This window comes from Artibeus jamaicensis, unplaced genomic scaffold, assembly GCF_021234435.1.
Source record: "Artibeus jamaicensis isolate MK-2021 breed Jamaican fruit bat unplaced genomic scaffold, CSHL_Jam_final contig_1803, whole genome shotgun sequence".
In the NCBI taxonomy this organism is placed as follows: Eukaryota; Metazoa; Chordata; class Mammalia; order Chiroptera; family Phyllostomidae; genus Artibeus; species Artibeus jamaicensis.
In genome coordinates, this window is record NW_026521356.1 from 4,716,315 (window position 1) to 4,735,748 (window position 19,434).

The 19,434-nt window shown below is 41.5% G+C and overlaps 1 protein-coding gene and 1 pseudogene across 11 annotated transcripts in view; both read right to left on the reverse strand.

Annotated features, from left to right (window-relative positions):
- Positions 1-18,771, reverse strand: part of CUNH6orf89 (chromosome unknown C6orf89 homolog) — a 39,426-nt gene extending 20,655 nt beyond the window's left edge. For 2 of the 11 annotated variants that reach the window (XR_008392630.1, XM_053671128.1), the window contains exons 1-3: positions 18,316-18,593; positions 6,300-6,507; positions 5,627-5,840 (exon numbers count right to left, since the gene is read on the reverse strand). Coding sequence is in view for 10 of the 11 variants with exons in the window: in XM_053671128.1 (XP_053527103.1) it covers positions 5,627-5,840; positions 6,300-6,507; positions 18,316-18,317 (424 nt within the window). In the remaining variant the exon portion in view is untranslated. Of the gene's footprint in view, positions 1-5,626; positions 5,841-6,299; positions 6,508-7,936; positions 8,072-12,392; positions 12,501-18,315; positions 18,594-18,638 lie in introns of those variants that run through there. The other 9 variants (XM_053671133.1, XM_037146223.2, XM_053671154.1 and 6 more) reach the window with 8 other exon arrangements.
- Positions 330-3,476, reverse strand: LOC119050061 (complex I assembly factor TMEM126B, mitochondrial-like; annotated as a pseudogene).
- Positions 18,772-19,434: the final 663 nt, after the last annotated feature.

Consider the following 19,434-nt stretch of genomic DNA (forward strand, 5'->3'; position numbering starts at 1 on the left):
CTGAATTTAGAAAAACCTTAAAATGAAGATTAAATATAACTTCTTTAACTGAATTACTGAATATTTACTGAGAACCTGTAAATACTAGGCAAAAAGAACAGAAACAAATTGTCCCGAGTTATTTTGAACTCTTTCAGCAATACCTGAGTCCTCACCATAAAAAAATCCATTCATTCTTTGGTCAATCTTCATGTATAGTTTTCTCTAATGTACTTTCAAATATTGCATAACATTGTATACCATTATATATTCCCAAGGCCATCTGAAAGGCTAGAGGAACTAGCATTCCTTTTACCTCTGTATGACAAAGCATCACCCAGTAAAGTAAAACCCTTCCTTTTGGTGGCAGTGGAACAGTACGATACTTTACTGCCAGACGTCCATTTTCAGAAAAAGCCAAACCAGTGGGATGCAAACCACACACTATGCTAACCAGTGAACTTCTCAGAGCAGTTTTCCTGACTTGTATTACCTGAACACAAAGCATCTGTGACAAGGAGCTTATAAGCAACTGTAGTAGACAAAAATGGAAGTGCAGTCAATGATGCGCATGTCTTCAAAGCACCACGGTTAACCCTGAAGCAGTGTCTGAAAATGAAGTTTGCCAGCAGTCCAGAGAAACTAGCTGTTGTTCCAATGATCATTGTCTCGTATATATCTAAAGTCTTTTCTTTTCTGAGATACTCAAATTTTTTTCTACGATTTCGATGACCACTGATCTTCTGAGGTTTGCATCTCCTAGAGAAAGACTGTGCTGACCACGTGTGTACGCTGCCATCTCCATGTCCTCGGGTGCTTCTCCAGCTCCCACTGGCACCACAGCTTTATCTCCCAGGTCAGCCCCAGCCTCGCGCCGGAGCGCCGCCATCTTGGGAGCTCATGTTAAATGTAACTTCTTTACATTTATTATATTACAAATGTACCCTAGAAAAGCCTGCAAAGCCCACAACAAAGTTTCTGGGACTCTCACTGTTGCAAGCCCAGTATTTAATTCAGCTACTCTACAGCAGCCTGTTTTCTTTAGCACCTCTCCTAGAATCCTGGGAGTGCAGTAGAGATGAAGCCTTGACGGTGAAGGCGCCCTTGGCCAGGTCCCCTGCATGAGCGGCAGGGTGTCCAAAGCCATTTTCATCACAGCAGGGATGGGAGAAACCCAAGGAATCATTTTGCCAACAGCCTTGCCTTCAGGAAGCAAGGCATTTGAACCATACCAAACCACATATATTTATGAGATTTCATATATTTATGAGATCTCCTTGTATAAAAATATCTCTAAATGTCAAACTTTAGGTAAGTTAGTCAATGTCATTGGCACATCAGTTTCTGCACCTTTGAAATGAACACAAAAACAGTAACTGCCCTAAGTGACTGTTGTGCCAACAGAAAAGACGTGGCACAGTGCCTGACGCATAGCAATGCCCGACGGAGCTGGCACTGCCACCCCAGGGAAGGCCTTATTCTTCTACTTGAAAATGAAAGAGTAGGCACTGTCTGAGGTGCAGGCATTTCATCTTGGGCACTGGCCCAGACGCTCAGTCTGATCAGGTCCTGAGTTCTAAGTCAGTAAGTGATCCGCTACTCCCAACGCTCCTCAGTGTTTCAACCTTCCCTTGGAAGTTCATGGGTGCACAAAATTCCAATAATGCAGTGCAGATACAGAAATGCACCTTTTCCTGGTACGTGAGCACTATCCCAGGCCTCCTCAGTATTAATGGTCTTATAATTAAAAATTGTAAATGCCCGAAGTAAACAAAATAATCAAGCCTAACAGGCTGAAATCTGGCTTGGCTGAGGGTGGAGACAGCAGGCAGTAAAGTGTGGTGTGATGTAAAGAATGCGGCATTAGAGGTAAGAAACTAAAGTTCAAGTGCTAGTTTGCCACTTTTAGCTGGGTAAGCAAGTGACTTCACCTCTTCTGGCCTCAATGTCCTCTTTATAGAGTTGGGGTATGTAATAGGTTGGTTTCTTTTTAGCTCTAAGACTCAGTGATTCTATGGAAAAGTGAAAGCCAAGAGAATGGCTGCTGAAGGGTCAAAGTGGACATAAAGTATAAAGTATGTGTGTGGGGGGCGGACTAAGAATATGAGGGGAAAACTATGGGTGAGTGAAAGGATTAAGTCAAACAGAAAGTCAAACTTTACCTGTGGTGGTGCAGACAGGGAGGAAGATAAGCTGGGCTGAATGCCTAGGAAAAGACTAATTCAGGAAAATTCTAAAGGCTCAATAGCTTGGAGGATTGCTTATCTTTGGATTTGTAGCACCAGCCAGAAAGAACCTTTTCTTCAGGGTCTAGGGAGCTGAGAGAGAGCGTCTGGAGACCTAAGAAGGAGAGAGTGCAGAACTGCTGACTCAAACTCAACTCTTTCTCTTCGGGTACGGTGTAGCTATAGACTATTCACATCAAGGGTTAAGCGCTCAAACTCTGAAGACGGGCTGCCTGAGTTCAAATCATGGTTCCATGACTTAACTTGCCTTGGGGCCCGGGGCAATTGACCTAATCTCAGTGTACTTCAGTGTCTTAGTCTGTAAAACAGGCATAAAACAAAAACCTACCTCATAGGGATATTGTAAAGATTAACTGGTACGTGGAAAGCCCTCTGAACAGGGCCTGGCATCTGGTAAGTACTAAGTAAGTGTCATCTTGTTTATTCCTGCTGCAAAGAGGGATGTTTACATGACTCACTACAGGTGTCACTTCATGCTCATCAACAGGATTCAGGGCAGGGTTTCCTGCCCATGGCTGAAACCTAGAGAAACAACCTCATTTCTGTTGCCTTCTGTTCCCTGGGTAGAGTCAAGACGGGAAACTACCCACCTAACACCTTTGCTGGTGGTGCCTCCGGTACATCGTCACTGCTCCTGCTGCCCCACCACCATTCCCAAAATGCCACTACAAGGAGGGTCAGATGACCCCGGAGAACACGAGACAGGCCAGCCCTGAAGGAAAGAAGGCAGCCCAGGGCTTTCCTTTGGGAGCTGACTGTCACAGCACTCGGTTCTACCATCACTGCGAAGTAATGCAAACTGAAGGGCAGACATTTTTTGGTTCCATGGCATTAGGAATGACAGTTTAATTTTTTTACTTTCCTGGCCCTCTTAAACTAATTCTCCCCAATATACTTCTTTTTATTCCTTATATCATGATGGGTTCTTAAGTTTCTTTCCAAATGTTATGCAAATCCTGTGACCTTTAAATGTCTATAGCTTCCCAGAATTATCACACATAGGAAAATAAGGGGTGTCAATGTTCACATTACAAATAAAAGAAAGCAGTCCTTGAATAGAATAAAAAACAGTTAAGAGCTAAAACCACACCCTTCCAATGTTCTCTCTTTATAACTGAGCTCCAAGGAATCATTTTATTTCCATCTGCAAGGCAAAATATTTATTTGGAATGGACCAAAAAATCAGGCTTGTTGACAAGACACTAACATTCCTTGAATTTTTAAACTCCATTTTAAAAAATGAGCAATCATGTCCATTTTATTATTGGGTTGGCCAAAAACTCCATGTGGTTTTTTCTGTAAAATAAAAGACACAATTTTCATTTTCACCAATAATTTGACTGATTTGGTTGGCTATCTCCCATACGGTATAACAATTATTTTCAAGTAATGTCTCAATTTGATTGCTATCAGCTTCAACTTTAACTCAATTCCATGCTCTATATGACCATGGAGCATTACCCAGTGAGAAATTTCCAGCACAAAACACTGCAAACCACTTTTGACACGTTCAATCAGTCACAGCACCTTCTCCATACACCGCACAAATCTTTCTTTGCATTTCAGTTGTGTTTTTAACTTTCTTGAAATAGTAAAGCATAATATGCTGAAAACTGCTTATTTTCTTCCATCTTCAATATTATAATTGCTACATAAAAAGTTCACCAATTTGGTTTTTTCTTTTAAATACACTCTGATATGACAGCTGTCACAGTACAATCTAACAAAATTGTTTCAAATGAAGTTAAAAACAACTAAGCGCTACGAGAGCCATCTTATGGGGGAAACAAACAAACACACTTTTTGGTCAAACTCATTATTTCTTAACTCAGCAGCCTATGAAGATTTACTTTATAGGGCAGGGGAAAACAAAGTGAGTGCCACTATCGAGCTGGCCTTAAAAGTCACTGATGTCCTCTGATGTGCCACAGCGCAGAAGGTGCCTTTCAGGAGCCGAGAGAGGAAGAAGGAAAGGAGCCAGGGCCGTCGGAGGCCGCGCACAGGCGCACAGGCGCACAGGCGCACAGGCGCACAGGCGCACAGGCGCACAGGCGCACAGGCGCACAGGCGCACAGGCGCACAGGCGCACAGGCGCACAGGCGCACAGGCGCACAGGCGCACAGGCGCACAGGCGCACAGGCGCACAGGCGCACAGGCGCACAGGCGGGCCGACCGAGGGGCTACTCGGGCTCTTTCCCCCACGTGCTCCGGACCTTCCGGATAGGAACTGGAAACTTCATTTTTTGAGCTTTGTTGATGAACTTTCAAAAATAACTTTCCCAATTAATACAGGAAGTTAGTTATATTTGGAATTAAAAACTCTAATTAAAAACAAAAACTCACCAGGTGACTGTTTGATTTACGATGTTTCCTTCCTCTGATTTTGATATAACTTTGGAAATCTTTCCATGATTTCCTTAAGTGTACAACAAAAGTCTTCAAAGGAGACCCCAGCCAAGTGATGATTTTTATGACAGATTAGGTCTTTGATTATGAGTATAAAGGTTAGCTTCAACTAGTACATTCTTTCTGAAGATAACAAATATGTTTTCTGACGAGAACACATATTTCCTAAACAGTTATGATGCTGGTTCTCAAGGTTTCACAGTTACACGAAAGGTTCATAACCATCTGTGATGTTAATTTACACATTCCTTCATATGGGCAAATAACATTAAGACCACCAAAAAAAGTAAAATTCCCTAATACCTTCTAATCTTTCTCAAAAAAGTAAAATTTAAGTCTGACCACATGTTGCACCATTCTCAAAGGAACCTCTTCAAAGGGTCTGCGAGACGAGGAATTCCTATGCTGTCATTGATGCAATGTTACCAAATATAAATGTTTCTTAAATTCAACTTATTGGCATAATTGTACATTTAGGAGCACTAAATAAGTACACTGTGAGGCAGAGAGAAAAGACTGCATTGAAAGAGCGAGAGAGACCCAGACAAAAACCCAGCCCAACAGGCTACATCCTGTCCGGGGATCTGATTAAAAGCGAGCTGAACTTGGGTGCTTCCCATAAATCAACAGCTACTTATCAAAGTGTCTATTATGGAATGGGATCACAGGAAAGAAAAAAGATAGAAAAGATACATTCAAATCCTTCCTATGAATAAAACACTCATCCCCACCACGTGTGTTTTGGATTCAAGGTTTGAATTTGGCCCATCAGATATGTTCTTCGGACAAGTTTCTTAATCTCTCTGAGCCTTAGTTTCTCGATATGCAAAATGAAGAAAATAAAACCTATCCCGGAGTTTAGTAAGGACTGAAATTAAATGAAACAATATAGGAAAAGTACCTCTCATCAGATGTCCATAAATGTTATTTCCTTTCCCATCTTATACAGTATTGTCAAGAAGGCTGTATCTCTTAAGTAGTAATGCAGCATCTACCTGGAAAGGACCTGTCTTCACTGTGACCATGCAGAGGAACTCCGTTATTCTCTAACATATACTTCTTGGTAATGGGCAAGGACATTAGCCGGATATGACGGATGAGTGAGCGCCAGGTGTGAGCTCCAGAAAGCACCGGTTCTGGTGGCAATGGGCTGAAAAGTTGAATCATAAAGTAGGCAGTGAGCAAGATTAATCCCAGGGTTCCGATGACCTACAAGGAAAGACAGGAAAAGGATTAGTACTTGTCCCAGCAAACAAAATACTTAATGCCAAGAAAATAACAGCCCTCTTCTGCTATGTCCAATGTGCTTTAAGAATTAGTCCATTTTCTTCAACAAGCCATTTATATTCACTTCTGAAAGCATTTAAAGTTTGAGAACCATGAGGACTGCAAGGCTCACCACCGGGTGGTATGCACACCATAACCGGGTGGTATATACACCATTAAAAACATATACAAATAGAGTTTAACTATAAATACACAGCTTTCATCTAGGACATTTAACAAAATAGTCAAACTTCCTAGTAACACATGGTAACAAGAGTGAAGGCCAATTTATTCATAGAAAGTCCAAGGTGCAATGGTGGACTCAGTCACAGTAGCATTTGGGGAGAAAGTTGAGGAGTCTGTGCCCCATCTAAGCTTTTCCAAGTCAGAACACATTTTTACCTTATACATAGCTATAAGGAGAGGGTACTGGGGTGGCGTTCTTTGAGGTTCATTCTTTTCCAATAGCTGTCTGATAAATTTTTCAATTGCCTTTTCTGACATGCCACATTGATGGCCTGTCTGTCTCACAAAATCAACAGTCTCTGAAAGTTTGTCATAAATGCTGATCTCATTGGCAGCAAGATCCATGTCTTCCAATGCAAAATCCCTGAGAGAGAGAGAGAGAAAACAAATGGAGAGGAAAGATGGTTTCTTTAAAGTACTTTCTTTTCAAAGCTACTTGCTTTCAAACAATGCTTCCTGACCATCCGTGTGGAAGAACAGTTTTGTGCTTTCCCAATCCACTGCAGGCCAGTACTTTTATAAAACATGAAGAATATGTAAGACAATCTCAAGGTGCTACATGAGTTTTTAGGTGTGACTTAAGTGTAACCTGGTAACAAACGGTTTACAGACCAGCACTGGGACTCAGACACTTTGAGGAGCACTGGCCTCCAGCACAATAAATGTCCAACAGCGCTGTGAAACAGCCATCTCAAATGATTTCTGAAACTTATCACAAAAGATGTGCTATTGGTGATTTCTTAAAATAAAAAGAAATAGAATACAGAGAATGTTGTCAATCAATTATTTCCTTCCATTTATACCAGAGAGACCCATGAAACAAACAAACAAAAAAAAAAAATTAACTTCCAAGGCCAAAAGTCTTTTCGTAAGTAAGGTTTTATTGAGACTAAAATGCCAGCCAAAAAGAAGATGCCAGTCTCGGTGCATGGACGTTAAACCACCAGCAGCATGGACAGGTAGAAAAGACAACATGCTCATCGTCCCAGAGTTCTGCAAGCATTTTTTATACATAGACCGATGGCAAAGAAAGAAGAGGCACTGTGAAAAAAATTGACATTAGCTATGGGCAAAGGGATAGGAGAGGGGGAAGCGGAGCCAACTCTGGGACCGTGGCAGAGAAGTGCCCTGCAGACTGGCTGCGGCAGCAGTCTGAAAACAACAAGGAGGGGCTCCTGGAGTTTCACGTGCCTGGCTAAAGTAATCCAGCAAATAGCCACCTAGAAATTAATTGAAGTTCCAACAGGCATTGAAAAAAGTGTGAACAGTCTTTTGTTAGCAACCCCCAGGCATTAACAGACTAATAATTCTGTCTCTCAGAATTTTACTCTCAGGCTTGGGCCCTGTAATTTAATTTAGAACATCTCAGAATTTTCTCCTCAACAGACCTTTTAGCAACACAAGAGGAGGAAGTGATCACTGAAGGCAAAGTTTACTCTGAGGAAGGTGCTGGTTTGCTTTGCTCCTGGCAGAGCAAGGATTTCAGGAACACAAACCCCACGGCACGGGAGCTCTTCAGACCTTGCAGGCTGCAGTCCTCATGCTTTTCCACAAATACAATTTTAGATGATAAAGGGCATTTCATTTGTATTTTACATACTTAAAAGACCAAAAATCTATAACTAATTTCAAGATCCAATTCAGTCTCATAGTTATTTTAAAGACAAATAGTTTCAAGGTGTCTATAGAATCAAGGGCAAAATGGCAAAAATTCTCTCTGAATCACTTGTAAAATGAATTTAGTTCTTTTAAAAAAGTGCTTTTGTTACAGAACATTATTTTTCTTGACTTACAGTAGGAAAAAGAGTGCTTGGGATTTATGCTCTCTTCTATTTTCTTTTTAATGCAGTAAGTCCTATTATTTCACATACTTCCTCCTCAAAGGGCATCTAATCTCTAAAACCACTGGTATGGTACAACTCTGCTTTTCAGTAAGGAGATGCCACCACCTGCAGAGCAGAGGACAACAGTCACGTAGGTCCAGCAGAGACAAGGAGGCCTGAAGGCCACAAGGCAGGACACTTCAGCATCTCTCTCTTCCAGCAGCACCTCCTAAGGACTCCTGTTTGGTCCTCTTAGTGACTATAAAACCTGTTAGCTCACTAGTTCTGAAGCATGACTCCACATTAGACTCACCTACAGAGCTTTTCACGAACGCTGTTTAATCGGACTCAGACTTCTCAGGGCAGGTCATCTAGACTTTGAGGACCTGGGGGAGGGCAGGAGGAACACCACGCACGAAAGGGGACACATCCTTTCCCCAGACTGTGTGCTCTTGTTCAAACTTTTTTAAAGGCCATATACACCTCCATTTCAAGGTTTATATAAAAGCATGGCATAAACTCTATTAAAAAATGTGTATTTTCAATAAACGCTGCTGGGACAATTTGATACCCACATGCAAATGAATAAAGCTGGACCCTTCCTTCTACCTTACATAAAAATTAACTCAAAATATCAAAGGCCTGAACTTAAAAGGTAAAACTATAAAACTCTTAGATGAAAATGGGGAAATTTTCAGACTTCCGGCCAAGATGGAGGCAGAGGTAGACATACTGTGCCTCCTCCCACAATCAAAATAAGGACAACAAAAATTTAAAAACAAAAAACAACCAGTACTGACAAAAAATTGAACTCTATGGAAGTCCCACAACCAAGGAATTAAAGAAGAAACATTCATCCAGACCAGTAGGAGGGGCGGAGTCAGGCATCCGGGTGGGGAGGGCTAGCAACTCGGTGGCTGGTGAACAGGCAGACAGGTGCATGAGGCGTTGGACTGTGGAGGGGCCGGCACACAAGGCAGCTGGCAGACCTGGTGGACCCACATTCGTGCGCAGATAAACTGGGTGACACTGGGGATCAAGACAGACCACGCAACCTAGGGTCCCAGCGTCAGGAAATAAACACTCAAAACACCAATTGAAAACCCTTGTGGGAGTTGAAGTGCCAACAGTTCCTGTGAGAAACTCCCAACCTCACAGGAGAGTTTCTTGGACAGACCCACAGGGTCCTAGAACCTACACAAACCCACCGCATGGGAATCAGCACCAGAAGGGCCCAGTTTGCTTGGGGGAAGTGGGGGAAGTGACTGAAATCCAGCAGAGAGTGGAGCAAGCACCACTGTTCTCTCTCGGACCCCTCCCCCACATACAGCCTCATAACTGGGGGGGAGGGGTTGCCCTGCCCTAGTGAAAACCTAAGGCTCCTCCCCTTACTATGTAACAGGTGTGCCAAGACAAACAATAAGGCCCAAATAAAAGAACAGATCAAAGCTCCAGAAAAAATATAACTGAGTGACAAAGAGATAGCCAACCTAACAAATGCACAGTTCAAAACACTGGTAATCAGGATGCTCACAGAACTGGTTGAATTTGGTCACAAATTAGATGAAAAAATGAAGGCCATGCTAAGTGAAATAAAGGAAAATGCACAGGGAACCAATAGTGATGGGAAGAAAACTGGGACTCAAATCAAAGGAGTGGACCAGAAGGAAGAAAAAAACATCCAATCAGAAAAGAATGAAGAAACAAGAATTTAAAAAAATGAGGAGAGGCTTAGGAACCTCCAGGACATCTTGAAACCTTCCAACACCTGAATTATAGGGGTGCCAGAAGGGGGAAGAGGAAGAGCAACAAGTGGAAAACTTATTTGAATAAATAATGAAGGTGAACTTCCCCAATTTGGCAAAGGAAACAGATTTCGAGGAAGTCCAGGGAGCTCAGAGAGTCCCAAAGAAGTTGAACCCAAGGAGGAACACACCAAGGCACATCATAATTACATCACCCAAGATTAAGATGAAGGAGAGAATCCTAGAAGCAGCAAGAGATAAGGAGGCAGTAACCTACAAAGGAGTTCCCATCAGACTGTCAGCTGATTTCTCAAAAGAGACCTTACAGGCAAGAAGGAGCTAGAAAGAAGTATTCCAAGTCATGAAAGGCAAGGACCTACATCCAAGATTGCTCTATCCATCAAAGCTTTCATTTAGAATGGAAGGGCAGATAACAGTGATTCTCAGATAAGGTCAAGTTCAAGGAGTTCATCATCACCAAGCCCTTATTATATGAAATGCTAAAGGGACTTATCTAAGGAAAAGAAGATAAAAAACATGTATAGTAAAATGACAGTAAACTCACAGTTATTAACAACCACACCTAAAACACAAACAAAAGCAAACTAAGCAAACAACTAGAACAGGGACAGAACCATAGAAATGGAGATCACATGGAGGGTTAGCAACAGGGGAGTGGGAGGAGGAGAGAGGGGGAAAAAGGTACAGAAAATAAGTAGCATAGATGGTAGGTAGAAAATAGACAAGGGGAGCGTAAGAATAGTATGGGAAATGTAGAAACCAAACAACTTATATGTATGACACATGGATATGAACTAAAGGGGGAGGAATGTGGGTGGGAGAGTGTGTGCAGGGTGGAGGGGAGTGAAGGGGGTGGCAATGGGACAACTGTAATCACACAATCAATAAAATATATTTTAAAAAAGGAAAAGAAAATGGGAAAATTTTCTTGACACTGGATTACACAATGGCTGAGATGTTATCAAAAGCATAAGCACCAAAAGCTAAGTTGGACTATGTCAAAAATTAACAATTTTTGTGCTGCAAATGATCAAGAAAGTAAAACATCCCACAGAGGGGGAAAATATTTCCAAATTATGTATCTGATAACGTTCTACATTCAGGTACTTAAAGAATTCTTGCAATTTAGCCCTGACTGGTGTGACTCAGTTAGCTGGGTGATGTCCTGCAAAGCAAAAGGTTGCTGGTTCAATTCCCGGTAAGGGTACATGCTTGGGTTGTAGGTTCAGTTCCCAGTTAGGGCGTGTGTAGGAGGCAACCAATGGATATTTCTCTCCTTCTCTTTCTCCCTCCCTTTCCCTATCTCTAAAAATAAATAAATAAAATCTTAAAAAATAATTCTTACAATTCAATAATAAAAAGACAAATAATCCAATAAAAGACTTGAACAGACATTTCTCCAAAGAAGATATACAAATGGCCAATAAACTCATGAAAGACATTCAACATCATTAGCCATCAGGGAAATACAAATCAAAACCACAGTAAGATACCTCTCCACACTTACTGGGATGGATATAATATAAGTCAGATAGTAACAAGTGTTGGCAAAAATGCTAGGCAATTGGACTCTCATACACGGCTGGGAATGTATAATGGTCCTATTGCTTTGGAAAACCACTTGGCAATTTCTCAAAAAAATTAAACGTAGTTATCATATAACTCAGCAATTCCACTTTTAAGTATGACCCCAAAAGCATTTAAAATATATTCACACAAAAACTGACACACGGATGTTCAAGCAGCATTATTCACAATAGCTCAAAAATGGAAGCAATCCGAACGTCCACGCACTGCTGTGTGGCCGGGTCACACGGGTCCGTCCACACAGTGCGGTGCTACCGCACAGTGACACGGAGTGAAGTGCTGACACGTGCCACAACACAGATAACCCTGAAAACACTGAGAAAAAGAAGACAGTCTTAAAAGACCGCGTGTTATATGACTGCACTTATTATAAAAAGTGAAAAGTAAACACATCTATAGAGACAAAAAGTAAATTAGTGGTTGTCTAGAGAAGAGGGTGGGGAGGAATGGGAAATAACTGTTAATAGCTACAGGGTTTCTTTCTAGAGTGACAAAAATGTTCCAAATTTAAACTGTGGTGAGGGTTGCACAACTCTGTGAATATACTAAAAACCACTGAATTGTGCATTTTAAGTGGGTGAATTTTTTGGCATATACATTATACTTCAATAAAGACTTTTTAAAATGTATATTTATAGAATTTGAACTTACCCCTGTTATGGTATTTATTATGTTGTCATGATTCTGGTAAGTTACTTGATCTATTTCCTCAACCCCAAAATTAGAAGATCGAATCAGAAGGTTTTTAAAATCTCTTCTAGCTGTAAAATTTTAGAAGTGTATGAACACTTCAGGAAGGAGAACAAATTCAATTCACTAGAAACTAAAGACTTATGTTTAGTCGCACTCCTATATTACCGTTTCCAGTTATGCCGTCCTACGTGCTGCTCACCGTGCTGAGCAACATTATCTTAGTCAAGTCCTTAGAGCAAGCCCATACGGAAGGTGTGATTAATCCCATTTCACAGATGCTGAACCTAAGGCTCAAAAGGTTTCATTACTTCCCAGGACACAAACCCAAGTGTGACTTCAGGGTTGGTGCTTTTAACCTGTATGCAGGCTGCCTCCCTTACCAAGTATTTTCCTATTCTGAGACGGCGGTTCCAGAACCACAGCACCGTGGCCCTTGATTATCACAACTGAGTGGCTGAGACCTGGGCAGTTACCAGCGATAAAGAGCCCTGGAAAAAGAATAAAGCCATAACTTATTACAACAGTTTTCACATCTTGGTTTTGCGGACTAATGATTCCAGAGATATATTTTTCCTAGTAAATTAACAAAGATATTCTAAGCAAGCAAGCAAGCAAGCAAGCAGGAATAATGTTCATTTAAGCACACTACAATAAATTATCAAATGTTACCTAGTCAAAATCAATTAAAACTCAGTAGAAGGCTGGCAGAGAGCAGAGGGAATTGTAGAAAAAATCCAGTAAAAACTTTGGAAAGAATCGGGCGGTGGGGCACACGTAGGACCCCAGGCAGAGGGGAACATCACACTGGTATACGCAAACAGAGTGAGGCTAAAAGGAGCAACCATCACCATTTTTGATGATTCTTTCACAACTTTTGTAAACCTCTGCCCACTTTTGATACACATAACAATCTCACCAAACTCCTAGTTTAAATTGTAAAAACAAGAATTTCTTTTTATAATCCAAGTATACAATGACATTATGATACTGAATGTATTTTTTGCAAACTGTACATCCTTCTTCCCTGATATTCTAATATACTTCCCAAGTTATTAGAAAGGTGGCTACTGATAACTTAGTGAAATTTCTAAGAGCATGAGGGAGTCTTGATAATTAACCCTCCTTTTGCCTTTGGTTCTCAACTAGGGGGATTCTGCCCCCCCCCCCCCCGGGGACCTTTGGAAAGTCTGCAGATGTTTTTTACTGTAATACTTGAGGGGTACTACTGGCATCTAGTGGGTAAGATGTTAATTAGACAACAAAAATCCTGTCTTTAGGTTGGTTTCATACTGCCAGAGCAGCTCCCTCCCTGCGATCTACTGAAAATCAGCCCTCAGACACAACAGTTTGTATCAAAATAAAACCATATCCCTGAAAAAAATCAAACATAAAGTCACGGCTAAACATCAAGTACGTGGAGACTGAGTGAAATCAGCTGAGGCTTGTTACAATCTCTTTACATCTAGAAAGCAGGTCCAACTCTGGCAGAAATGAATTTGGCCACAGAGGGAAGTTCTGAAGAGTGAGTTTGACCCTTAACAGTGGCTTATACCTGCCATGGCACAGGCAGGATCACTAGCAGCATTACAAAAACCAAGGTTTCACGCAGGTACCACCCTGGACGTGCTGAACTGTCAGAACCGCTGGGAGAGCGGTTCTCCCTGCTGACCAGAGGCACACCCGCAACGAGGAGACACTGTTTTGGAACGGTTCCCAACTAGGGGTGCTTCTGCTCCCCAGGGGAGATTTGGGGATATCTGAGGATATTTCTGATTGTCAAAACTGAGGGAGTACTACTGGCATCTAGTGGGTGAAGACTAAACACCCTATAGAGTACAGGACAGACCCCACAACAAGAAATCGTCCTGCTCAAAATGTTAGAAGATCACTGAGATAGCTAAAGCCTGCTTTCAAGAGAGGGCCGGGGGAGGTAAGCCAGGGGCTGTCCACTTTTGAAGGAGTACTTCAAGAACAGGAGGGAGAAACTGAGAGCTCTAAGGAAATGTTCTCCACAACTCCTTCTGGGTCTAACCGTCGGAAAAAACAGGACAGAGTTGTAGTAGAATGACTCTAATAAAACTTATCAAAAAAATGTTTAAGGCAGAAAACAGATTAGGAGGTCAGACTAAATGTAAACTCCTTTGCCCTGTTTATTACAGAATTCCTCTAGTGGTAGAAATATGTCCTAAATACTGACGTAACAAAAGCCCGGAGGTTCTCAGCTTTCCAAACTAAACAACTATGCCAGCTCAGCAACTCTAAGAGGTAATGCTGATTCATTTAGATAAAACACGAACCAGGAAACAGTACAGTTGAGAAATAAAGTTACAAAAGCCCATCTAAATACATCCCAATCTTCAGCAATGGGCGCAATATCCATAGAAATATTTTGTTTCTCCCTTACTAGGCTCTTTAGTATTATGCTACCTATGTAGTATGATAATCCATTGTGTAGTGTTATAATTCCATTATATTTTGTCCAATGATTCCCATCAATTGAAGATATGTTCTACTACAGGAGAAAAATGTGGTCTTTGGATTGTAATAAAAAACACTAAGAAATAACAGACATATTTAAAGAAAAAATAATTGATAAAACATAACTTAAAAGAGTAGCAATTTAAAATTAAAATAAGTACTTAAACTTTACAATTGAGAGAATTCTATTTTTCCACTCCTATCATCACTTGAATCTAACAGTCCCCTTTCTGGCCATCTGCTCAGTGAGATTTGAAGAGTCTGGGACTTTCTTCACTCACTGAAAATATGCCTCTTCATTATTTTCCCAACTTTTTATGTTGAAAATTTCAAGCCTCCAGAAACACTGAAACAGACAGTGAACATCTGTATATCCTTAGATTCACCAATTGTTAACACATGGCCATATTTGCTTTTTGTTTGTCTCTGCTTTTACCAGAACCATTTGAAAGTTAGTTGTGACACATCACAAAATCACTTCTAAATGTTTCAGGATGCATCTTCTAAGAATAAGGACATTATTTTCTAGAACATTAGGCATCATTATCATAACTATTAAAATGACTAATTCTCTATTACAAAACTTCTATCCACTTGCTCCTATACTCACCTTTTCCACTTTCCACTATTTAAAAAATAATAATACTTCCTCTTTAGACTTCCAATGCATGCACTCTATTCTCTCTTTGGAGCCAAGCTCAAAAAAAAGCATCACTTCATCTTAAGTCTCCATTCATTTATTAATCCGTTAAAATCATATTTCTGTCCCCCTCACACCACTGATACTGCTTTCACTAAGGCCACTAATGACAAGTCCAAAGGACATTTTTTTCAGTTACCGACTTACCTGATCCCTCTGCAGCAGCTGCTGTGTCTACTCTATCAAGTGCTCTCAAACCTCGGCATAATTCTCTAGTTCTCTTCCCAGAGTCTATGTGCCTGAATGTTGGTATTAATCATAGCTGTACTTGACCTTCTCATTCCCTCCATGGCTTTAAGAACCAGCTATTAGTGAGTCCCGAATCTCTTTTCCAATCTAGAAAACTCTCCCAAACTCAAGACCCAAATTTCCTACAGTCCCCTACATGTAATGTGTCCATAACTGATTATTTTTCCCCTGCAACTGATTTCTCCAACTACATTCCTTCTCTTAATAGAAACATCAGTTCTCCAAATTTAAAACCTCTTCTCCTCCTTTTTCATCCTCACCAATAAATCAATCACTAAATCATCAATTCTACCTCTATCATTCTCACATTCATCGCCTCCTCTTTAGCTCTACATTAATGGCAGTTAAGGCCATAAACCTCTCTCCCAAGGACCATCACAAAGATGTATTTAATCCCTATACTTTCAGGTTATCTCCTCTTGGCTAATCTACCCTTGATCCTCTGCACAAGTTATTTTTCTGTAACAGAAACTGGTTCACATTACTCACCTATTTAACGCTCCTTCCTTGATTCCACATGCCCTGCTGGGCATGGTGGTTAAGAATACAGGCACTGGAGTTGGGAAAAGCTGCATGAAATACCAGATTCTCCATCTACTGTGTGGCCAGGAGACAGTACTTAACTTCTCCAAGCCCCGGTTTTCATTTATAAAATGGGAGTAAGTATGTCTTTCCAACAGTGTTGTTAAGGAATTATAAAATGATGTATGTAAAACATTTGTCCCAATACTCAAATTAAATACTTACTGTTTGTTATAAGATTAAGTCCAAATTACTTAGCAAGGCCCTTTATAATGTGGTCACTGCCTACCTGTTCAGTCTCATTTCCCATTCCTTCTTCACTTTCTTCGCTAACATAATGTTTCACATCTTTTTCTTTTGTACGTATAATTCCCTCTGCCTACAAAGCCTAGCCCCCAGTGTTTTGTCCAATGATTGAACTCTTTCTTCCAACCTTGATTTTTAAACCTTTTCCACTTTGAACCTTAAAGACAACTCTATCATTTTGTATTACATTTTCTTCTTATCTCTCTCTCTCACACACACACTAATTTTTTCTCGAAAGCAGAGATAAATAGGAACAATTTTAGGAACTAAAAACAGACATGCAAATTCACCTAAGAAATGTGGAACCTCATCAGTATCTATGGAACAAACTTATAGAAAGGACCTAAGCCCTGGCTGTTGTGGTTCAGTGGATTGAGTGCCAGCCTGAAAAGCAAGGGGTCACTGGTTCGATTCCCAGTCAGGGCATATCCCTGGGTTGTGGGCCTTGTCCCCAGTGGGGGGTTGTGTGAGAGGCAACCACACATTGATGTTTCCCTGTCTTTCTCCTTCCCTTCCCCTCTAAAAACAAATAATAAAAATCTTTTTTATTTATTCATTTCACTGTCTATTCTTCTATTTTTAAAATATGTATTAGCCTAATGAAGGTTTAGGCGGGCAGGTCAGGATCCTTATATAGAACATTCTCTGTGGTGTTGTGAGTTAGCTGTGAAGGAAGTGATTAAATCTGGGTCTTGAAAAATGTTTTGGTCCAAAGCAGGAAGGGCCTAACAGGGCAAACAGGGCCTCTCTCTGTTTGGGAGAGCAAGTCTGTTCATGCAAGTTGGGCTATGAACTTCAGTCAAAACTTCGATATAGTGAAAGGGACTGAGTTTTGCCACCCTAAAGTTCCTCTGGGGATATTAACTTTAAGTTAGTAATTAAAAGACTCAAAGCACCTTTGACCCCCCCCCCCTTTCCTACCTAAGAGAGTCAGACGGAAAAACAAGCTTCAGGAAGGGAACCTTAACAGAATCACCTTAGCTTTAGACTGGAAGACTCCAAGCAGAGCCAATCCCGTCCACCACCACCACAAACTGTTTTCTGGGTTGCCTAGCAAAAACTAACCTGCCAAGGATGTTCCACTCGTCCTCAATTTCTTGTAAATCACTCAACCTCACTTTTTAAATTTAAGATTCCACCCCCTACCCCTTTGTCCAAAATGATGAATATGCCTATTTGCCTTACTGTCTTGGGGAATTTCATGCTTATGTGAATTCTCTGCACATACATACTAAAATTTTGGTTTTCTCCTGTTAATCTGATTATTAGCCCAGTTAGAAGATTTAGAAGATGGGAGGGAAAACATCACTTTATATTTTATATTATATATAACTCCCGCAATTTCAAAGTTGAATTTAGGTTAAGGCATGTTGTTCCTTAGAGAGAAAGTGTGATAACTCAAAACACAAACAAATTTATTAACAAAGAGATGTTCATATAAGGTTCCACCATGTGAACAACCAAATGATCACCCAGATAAAGTCCTAATAATACCCCGGAGTAGTCTCTATTATAAGGTGATGACGAAATATATTTTTGAATACCAAGGCTATGTGGGCTCTCAGAGCAGAAAATGTGGCGTAAGGTTATTGCCCTTCAAATACTATGGAATGAAGAAGGCGAACTCCTTGTACTAAAAGGCAATTACATGCCCTGACTGGTGTGGCTCAGTGCATGGAGCCCCGGACCACGAACGCGGTTGCATTCCCAGTGAGGGTACCTGCCTGGGTTGCGGGCCAGGTCCCCAGTAGGGGGCGTGGGAGAGACAACTACACATTGATGTTTCTCTCCCTCTCCTCTTCCCTCCCCCGGTCTAAAAATAAATTAAAAAACATAATAAAAGGCGATTACAAATAGCTCATTTATTCAGGTCAACACACCAAGTCATATTCCTTTCGGTAATCCAAATGCCATGCTCATCACAATCCAAATTCACAATGGAAAAAAAAACCCTCTTTTAACAACTAGAAAGATGTTTCGGAGGGGGTCAGAGAATCTTATCTCAACATACAAAAAAATAGAAATCTGTCAAAAGCAGTGAAACCTACATTTCGCTAGCATCTCTCCTGTTCTGGACACCGCTGTGGTGGCTGCGAAACAAATAGGGTCGACCTCGCTTTGCTATTAAAGGGAGAACGAAGAAAAATAGGGTAGATGTTTTAAGGGAGTCGACTTCGGAGAGTTGCTGGGGGATTCCATCAGTCTGCAAAACGCCAAAGACTCAAAAAAGGTGTCAGCGTAGGGACAGGAGGTGGCTGTGGGGGGCAAGGGAGGGGCTGAGCAAGAATGTCACAACGCGGGAGGGACAGCGCGGCGGCGACGCTGTCACTGAGCGACCTCCCCCTCCCGGCCTCGGGCCCCAGTCACTCACTTGCAGGGCCCGCGCCCCCCAGCGCTCCTCCCGCCTCGGGACAGCAGCCGCTGGGCAACAAGCCGATCACTTCCTGCTTCTCAGACCACAACCCGGAAGCAACCGCCAAGCTACTGGCAATACCGCCTGCTCTAGGGTAGCTCCTTCACTCAGAGTCGCGTTTCCGCCCAAACGGAACGTGCTTTGTCGGGAATTCTCACGATATCTGGAGAGCACGGGTTCTTGCTCCCCCTGGTGTTCAGTTTTTCCTTTTCCGTGCTTCCCAGTCCTTCCTTGTTAGGTTCTGCGGCCTACCTCCGCTACCCAAATTGTACCCAAATTGTACAAGTACCCAATTGACTAAGTACCCAAATTGATTAATTCAACAAGCGTTAATTGAGCCCTTTACTGCATGCCAAGTAGCGTGACAGGCTTTAAGAGGTAGGCAGGAAATGAATACGTAAATGGAGGGCAGGCCTTTACTCCGGGAGCTCCATGTCTAAAAAAGAAAAAGACCAGCATATAACTCAAATTTACACACGGCCCACTCAGTATTTTTTGAGAGCTTACTTTGTGCCGAACATTACTAAGCACTTTATATTAGTGAAGTCGCCCCAACGACCCTATGAAAAAAGTTGCACTACAACATTTTCCCTCAAGCTGAGGCTTATGGAAAGGTTAACTCGTTAAGGTTACATATGCGTCGCGATTTGAACCCAGGCTACTTACCTTGTCCTGCCTTCAGTGCTGAAGATTTGAATTGCTTTCTTCAAGAGATCTGCAAACAAAATGCTATTGGGTTCAGACTAATAAAGCT